At 41.2% G+C, this 8,183-nt stretch overlaps 1 protein-coding gene across 1 annotated transcript in view; it reads left to right on the top strand.

Moving 5' to 3' along the window:
- Positions 1-8,183, top strand: part of LOC111871332 (medium-chain acyl-CoA ligase ACSF2, mitochondrial-like) — a gene marked incomplete at its 3' end in the record, with an annotated part of 23,168 nt that overhangs the window by 4,478 nt on the left and 10,507 nt on the right. Inside the window, exons 5-9 of the mRNA XM_023864360.1 lie at positions 317-412; positions 1,644-1,792; positions 2,919-3,087; positions 4,636-4,740; positions 6,234-6,382. Of these exons, the coding sequence (XP_023720128.1) occupies positions 317-412; positions 1,644-1,792; positions 2,919-3,087; positions 4,636-4,740; positions 6,234-6,382 (668 nt within the window). The remainder of the gene's footprint in view (positions 1-316; positions 413-1,643; positions 1,793-2,918; positions 3,088-4,635; positions 4,741-6,233; positions 6,383-8,183) is intronic.

Raw genomic sequence — 8,183 nt, 5'->3', positions numbered from 1 at the left:
TTGTTGCGTGCGTATCTGTTGCCACGGAAACCAACTGTCACTTTGTAAGTTTTGAGGTTTTCACAGCGATGACTATGAAGAAAGTCGTCTTCTGGGTTTTGGCGCCGTGTATTCTTCGTTTTGGCCGACGTTTCGGAGGCGATACGTTCCTCTGAAACATCGGCCAAACGAAGATTACACGGCGCCTAAACCCAGAAGACGACTTTCTTCATAGTCATCGCAGTGAAAACTTCAAAACTTACAATTTAATTGTTTGTTTTCATCAACTTATCAAGTACACTTTATCGTAAAGTGTCCGTTTTTCTGTACTGTTCAGGGAACAACCGGGCCGCCAAAAGCAGCCCTTTTGAGTCACCACAACCTGATAAACAGCGCACTGCAGATTGGCACGCGGTTAGAGCTGGATATAAAGGTGAGCTGGTTCACTTCTCTGCTCATGTGATTACTTACTTCTTGGCCCCACGGTCCTCTAAGAATACTGGCCTTTATTCAAACAGATACCAGTTTTTCTCTATTACGATTACTTGTCTTTTGCCTCCACCTCTTCACTTTCAGCTCCCTTAATCATTCTCTGTATCATCCAGTCAATTCAATGTGGGCATTTCTATTTTTCTCCTGGCTTAGTTTCAAAAAATTTCTCAACAATCCTTGTTTCGCACAATCTAATCCTAGAGTTCATACAGTTCAGTCTCTTTTTTTAATCTTTTCACGTAATATGTGTGTTTATAGACGGGGTTTGGATTGGTGAATATATTTATCGACCACTTATACACACGACTCGGAACGACAAGCAATTACAGAGCAACGACTAATCTCTGCCCTTTACAAATCACCACAGTAAACGCTAAGCTTTTCCAGCTTGCTCGTATCTTCACCAGCCGTTCTCTGGCAGCGGCTTCTAACACTGGAGACTCTTCAGGTTTACGCGCTCAGGTCCTCTCTTCACACTCTCCTGTGCTTAATTGAACTCTCAATTAACTTTGTCTTTTGTTTTTGAGAAATCGACGCGGACCACATAGAAAACACAGCTCTTATATTATTGTTCCAACTGCCCCATTATTAAGAAACTGTTGCCTGGCAAAGGGAATGTGTTTGTCGAGCCGTTGCCCAGAAACGGTCTCTGTTTTCTGAGTAATCCCTTAGCAGCGTGTCTATACGCCTCAATATGTTGCCAAATATGGGATCTTATGCGGTTCCCTTAATTCTTTGTTTTTTATCTCCAAAATCATTTATTATTTCCTGGTAGAATGTGATCAACGGAATACCGTTATGCAGACCTCTTTTGCGTTTAAGTTTGACGTAATATAGAATATCACGTTACAAGCAACATATTTTTCGAAATTAATTTAACTTTAATTAAGAACCTCCCCAAATAAAACTGCTTCATCTGTAGTATTTCTGGGAAATAACTGTACGCACGCTAAGATCTCAAAAGAGAATTGTCAGCTTCCTCAAAACCTACCTACTGGTTGGAAGGATTTCGTTTTTGTTCGGTATTCAACAACAAACCATTATCTACAGAGAAGAAATGGACTTTGGATCCAAAGTTATACAGAGGTCATCGTATATAAGCAGGAATGTAATAAGTCTCAGCACAGATTTTACGTATATAATGAAACTTTTGATGTTCAATTGTTTTATAGGGCGCTAAGATGGCCGTCACCGCTCAGTTCTGCCACACGTCAGGGAGTGTTCTGGGCATAATCTTAGGACTCTGTCATGGTATACCCTGCGTCATATTTGCACCTGTGTTCGACGCCAGAAAAACGTTGGAAGGGGTAATACAGGAGAGGTAAGTGTCCCAAACTTCCAAACTGACATGTAAATACCGTATTTACGCATGTATAGGCCGCGTGCGTGTATAGGCCGCAGCACAATTTTCAGACAGAAATAATAGAAAAAATAATTTTCTTGGAATATTATTTCAGGAGTAGAACACCCTGTATTACTAATTATGAATATATTTTTTTTTAAATGAAGTGTGATTTCGAATATTTCGAACATAAGCCACACCCCAGTTTTCCTCTTGAATTTTTGGCAAAATATGTGCGGCCTATACATGCGTAAATACGGTATTCGGTTCACTTATTGTCCCAGGAGGGAGATGTGTAGGGAGTTGATACACGTATTTGGGAAGTCTTTCCATGGCGTCAGTATGAAAGAATAAATTATTATAATTGTACACCGCAGAGGTTCTTGAACTTGGTGATAGCGCGACCCCTGGAAAAGATTGAAAATTTTTACTTGATCCGCTGACACTACTGGTCATCGAAAAATGCAGTTCTGCACACTATTGCAGGTCCCTATCAGTCTGTACGGTGACAGCAGGAACCTAAATAGCTTTACAGCCTCTCTACACCTACAGTAAGCTATAAAATGTTCCTGTACAGTCACGAAAAGTGCAGTTCTGCACACTGTTGCAGGTCCCTATCAGGCTGTACTGTGACAGCAGGACCCTAAATAGCTTTACAGCCTCTCTACACCTGCAGTAAGCTATAAAATGTTCCTGTACAGTCACGAAAAGTGCAGTTCTGCACACTGTTGCAGGTCCCTATCAGGCTGTACGGTGACAGCAGGAACCTAAATAGCTTTACAGCCTCTCTACACTTGCAGTAAGCTATAAAATGTTCCTCTACAGTCACGAAAATTTCGCGAATATTTCGCGCACTGCAGCTACATTTTTTAAAGCACTATGGGAAATCTTACTGACTAGCCAAAATAATGTTTGAGTTCAGCTACATTTTATGTAATTCTTGAGAATTCTGCGGCCCCCTCAGGGATTTCGACCAACAGTTTGGGAAAGCATAACCTAAATTACCGGAGAAGGAGCCTTCACATTTATGATATATATGTAGGCCCTATGTAGGCATATATGTATAAAACGCATGTGTTTAAACGTGTGGTCCATGTACCTACAGATGCACACACATTTTTGCAATACCATCCGTGTACTTGGACATGGTTTCTACGTCAAAAGACCTGGGTTTCAAGGTGACGACTCTCCAGGTAGCCACTTATGGGGCAGCGCCATGTTCTCAACAGTTGGCACGGCGGATAAAGGAAACTCTCAACGTCAGAAGATTGGTAGTAAGTGTAAAGCTTTTCATCGTGTGTTAAACTATTAACATATTATTATATTTTGTTCATTCAATATTTATATCAATTTAAAATTATGAAAAAATACCATAAAATGGCGGCACGTGGTTTAGTAGTTGGTTCAGATATTATGCTACAAACCGGAAGGTCGAGGTTTGATTACCGATGAGGCCACTGGATTTATAAATTTGCGTAATCATTCCCACTTCAATATGGCCCTGAGGTCGACTCAGCCGCTTAACAGAAATGATCACCAGGAATCTTCTTGGAGATAAAGGAAGGCTAGCGTGTAAGGCTGACAACCTTACCGCCATCTGTGAGACGATTATCAAGAGAAAATGTGGAAGCCTCGACGTCTCACAGTCCTATGGGTCTCCACGGTCTTTTACAGGGATAGCTTTTAAAATTCCATACAATTATCTCGTAATGTTCCGACTTGGTGGACTTGGCGTTTTCACAGCGGAAAGTTAAAAGTACCGTCATCTCAGATGTAACACCGTACAGACCGGTAAATGTTCACTGACATCTAGGAGGAAATATTGCCTCCATCTTCAGGTTCACAGTGTAAGTCTTGTAATTATTCTTTAGCACAAAATCAATGTAGTACGCCCATTTGATAAAAGTCGGTAAATTTGTACCAATCTACACGGTGTCACATTCCAAATTTCGTATTCATCGCGAAGCCAACCCGGTTGACAAATGAGTTCGGAACACTGGTAAAATGACAACTGACAGGGAGAATCGAACTGCTCAGAGAAAATCCTCTCGCAGTGCCACGTTTTCAATTTCGGACCTCACACGGACTACGCTGTTACCAAACACGGGTCTGCGAGGTAAATATTCGGTAAATAACAGCTCAAACGCCGTTGCTATTAGGTAAGACCGTAAATTTTCAGAGAAGATTTTATGAATTAGGTAGACATTCAAGGAGCGTTCATATTTGTCATGATAGTCTTATTTTGAAAAGTTCGGTGTATTGTTCGGAAACAGCCAGACGTTTCGGAGAAATACATCGTATCCATTTTCTCAGTCATAAAGTAAGCCAAGCAAGAAATCAGCATAAGTTGGTGACTCAGATTGTTTTAAGCTTGGCTTACTCTTCGATGTTGAACATTGATGCGATATATTCCTCCGAAACGTCGTGCTCTTGGAACTGCATGACGTTAGAAACAAGAATATTTATCACCGTGGCAACGTCGAATCCAACATTCATATTTTGTATTGGATTTGTGTGGGAAAATTAACGTGTTGCTTTTGGATTATTGATAGCGTTCTGGATCCGGAGTTGGGTGGTTTTCGGTTCGAATGACTGGCGAGACCTTTTATTCTGAAAGAGATTCGTCGTTGTTTTCCTCACGTCCTGACAGATACCTTAATAGTGCCCCGATCAGGACACCAGTGCTTCCTTTCGAATGCTTTCAGATTAATCAACCATTCTGTGCTGTACAGACTAACTACTGATAGGAATATCAAAGGGCTCGGTCCGCTTCTTGTGACAGAAAAGTCCTTTATTTGAGTTTGACCGACCATTTCTTTCAGCCAGGTTATGGGTTGACAGAAATTTCCATCGTGTTTTTGTCGAAACCCGAAGACACCCTAGAACAGATGACGACAACAGTTGGTTTCGCTCAAGATCATATCGAGGTAAGTTAAAAATTAACTAATGATTATGTTACACTTATAATGTAGGGCAGTGTTTCTCAACCTGTGGAAAGCCTCCAACTGATGGGGGCATGACGGTCGGCAGTGATGGGGGGGGGGGCATTGGTTCGCAATAATAAAACCTTCCATTAATGTGTAATGTAATATTCAGACATACATCCATACTTACTTATGGAACTGAGCCCTTCTTCAGGAGAAGCGAATTCTGCAGCTAGTCAAGAATTTCCCAGCATTTTACGGAACCCGAAGGTTCATTACCGTGTTCACAAGAGCCCTCCACTTGGTCCCTATCCTGAGCCAGATCAATCCAATCCACACCATCCCATTCTATCTCTCTAAGAGCCATTTTAATATTATCCACCCACCTACGCTTTCGTCTTCCCAGTGGTCTCTTTCCTTCTGGCTTTCCATCCAATATCCTATACCCATTCCTCGTCTCCCCCATTCGTGCTACATGACCTGCCCACCTCATCCTCCTTGACTTGATCATTTGTTAGGTGGGTCCCTGTCACCACGGCATGGCGCGTCCTCAGGTTGCGGATGGAGGAGACGCCCTCCAGGTATGGAGGGAAGCTGTGAATAGATTGAACATTCGCGGACAGCCGACAAGTGGTGGCCCTCCAGCTTGGGGGTTGGGCGTGGGTCTAACAACTCCTCACCGTAAAAAATCATTATGTTACGAAAATGAACCAAAGTTTGTAATTGTGTTAGGAAGAAATATTCGTTAGCGTCGGTCGTAATTATATATCTCTGCTGTCTTACTCTTATCATCTCAGGAAGGACTCTGGTACATGACGTTAGCTACATTTACGTAAACCAAAACAAGTTCTACATGCTCAGAATTAAGGCCGCACCATAGCTCAAGCGGTTAGTCTCTGGCTTCCCACAGCGGCAGCCCGGGTTCGATCCCAGGTCTGGTCAAGTGGGATTTGTGGTGGACAAAGTGGCGCAGGGGCAGGTTTTCTCCGAGTACTTCGGTTTCCCCTGCCAATCTTCATTCCACCAATTGCTCCACAATCACACTCACCTATCATCTGGGGCTGGTACAAGAGGCCAGACGTGGCCGCAGTACAAGGGACTTAGTCCCAACCCACTAGCAATAACAAAAATAATAATCAGAATTACGTTTTTTTTATTTTGTCCATCATCCGGTATTCTAAAAACCACAGAACACAACATTTCAGACACTGGATCTGTTTCCGTCCTCAGGTCAGCGGGGAGATAACAACTTTGTTGCGTACCTTAGAAAGAGCCAACCTCACTCACTGGACCCAAAGGACACAACAGAGTAGATATCTCTCCTCATCTGTGGATGGAAACAGATCCAGTTTCCAGAAAGTTGTGTTCTTTGGAATACCGGATGATAAGCAAGGTCCAAAAACTATGCAATCCCTAGTATTATACACCCTTATCAGAACACTTAAAATCTACAAGTTCTAGATAATTCATAATATTTTCATTATATTTCTTCATAGGCTAAAGTTGTTGACAAAGATGGACTCATGGTTCCCATGGGAACCCCTGGAGAGCTTTGGATTCGAGGGTACAGCGTGATGTTGGGATACTGGGATGACGAAGAGGAAACTCGTCAATTCATTGGTCCAGCTGGATGGGTGAGAACTGGGTGAGAGATCAAAGCTTTCATGTTAACATAATCAGGGAACTTAATGATCTGTCACTAAGATGTATTAGAACGTACAGTAAACTACTTAATAGAGGGAAAATACACTACCTATTACAGTGTAGCTCTGTTACAGCCCAACGGAATCATCACCATCGTCATCATCATCATCGTCATCATCATCGTGATCGTCGTAATGACGATTTATGCCAACCCCTACTCACCAAACAAAAATTCATCTACCAATCTAAGCTCTTAGAAAAGGAATATATATATACACAACAGAGAGAGATTTTGGAACATTGATACCGAAAGCAAGGACTCTATTTTAATTGATGATAATTTTCAGTTTTCAATGACTAATTACTCATTATACTAATTGATTATTCTTTTACGAGACTCGCCGCCATATTGTTTGAGGCATAGCAGCCTCAGTAAATAGACCTCAAATTAATCGCTTTCCTTTTCCGACTGTCACCCTGTTATCTGTTGTCTAGGCTGTGTTTGTATTATTCTATTAGTTTTCTCCCATTTCCTGTATCATTTTCACTGATCAAGAAGTTTGAAAAAACTCAAAATATTACTTTTATCAATTATGCAATCGCGTGACTCTAACAAAACAGATCAAACACCGCAATAGTTTCATTTTCCTGGGGAGTAAAGCGGGGCCGGTGCGTAAAGCTGACATTACCGCCATCTTTGAGCCGATTGTCTAGATAATGTGGGAGCCTCGACGTCTCACAACCCTATGGGCCTTCACGGCCTGTTACAGAGATAGCTTTACCTTTTACTTTGCTTTACGCGTATGAATACATTAAAGAAACAGAATATGAATGAGAAAGATAAGGAAGTAGAGCCCTACGATAAAGCAAGAATGGAGTGATAAGTGTCACAATCTGTAAACACTGCTGTAAACATCAAATATTTCTACTGATAATTTGTATCAAGGCCACTGAAGATGACACGTTAGTTCCAAGATGGATCAGGCGGAAATATACTTCAGTGTGCCATATATTAATTATGGTTGTACCAGATAGTATTTTAACAACAACATAATTATGATTCATAAAACTTTCATGCAACCATAATTCTTTCATGCTGCCCTATTTTTTTAGACGTGACGGGTGTAAACTGAATACGCATTGAACCTGTTCCAGCTCATTTAACAGAATGGATATGCTAGTTCAGCAGGATTCTCAAGCAAATGACAAAATATTAATCAACTCCCTCCAGTGTTACTGTTAAAATGTTTTTTTCCTTTCTTTTCCTTTTAATCTTTCACCCTTGACACGTTTCGTGCTTAGAGACCATCTTCAGATGGCTATATCAATATGGCAAGAAACTACTGTTACAATGTGATTGGTCAATATCAATATATACTTTGTAATTGTAGTTTCTGCCTGTATTAATATGTCCTTCTGAAGATGACCTCTAAGACCGAAACATGTTAAGGACAAAAGATTAAAAAGGAAAGAAAGGAAAAATATTTTATCATTCACACTGGACGGAGTTGAATAACCTTTTGTAATATTGCTGGTGTTACGGACCAGGATGATGAACCAAAGGAAATTTGTTCAAGCAAATGACTTTATTTACTTCCATTTGTCATCTATCCCGCCTTTTTAAAAGCCCACCTGCATTATCACACTATAACTCTGCATTCTGCCCACACAGCATATTTATGGTTCTGTATGATTATCACAGTAAACAGCGACTGTTTCCCTAAACAGAGTCAAATTCGGAGTTACCTTAGGACTGGCGGTTTACCGCCAATCATTTCGTCTTGGCATCAGGCCCCTTGAGG

This window comes from Cryptotermes secundus, unplaced genomic scaffold (genome assembly GCF_002891405.2).
Source record: "Cryptotermes secundus unplaced genomic scaffold, Csec_1.0 scaffold2568, whole genome shotgun sequence".
NCBI classification, from domain to species: domain Eukaryota; kingdom Metazoa; phylum Arthropoda; class Insecta; order Blattodea; family Kalotermitidae; genus Cryptotermes; species Cryptotermes secundus.
This window is presented reverse-complemented; position numbering and strand designations above follow the sequence as displayed.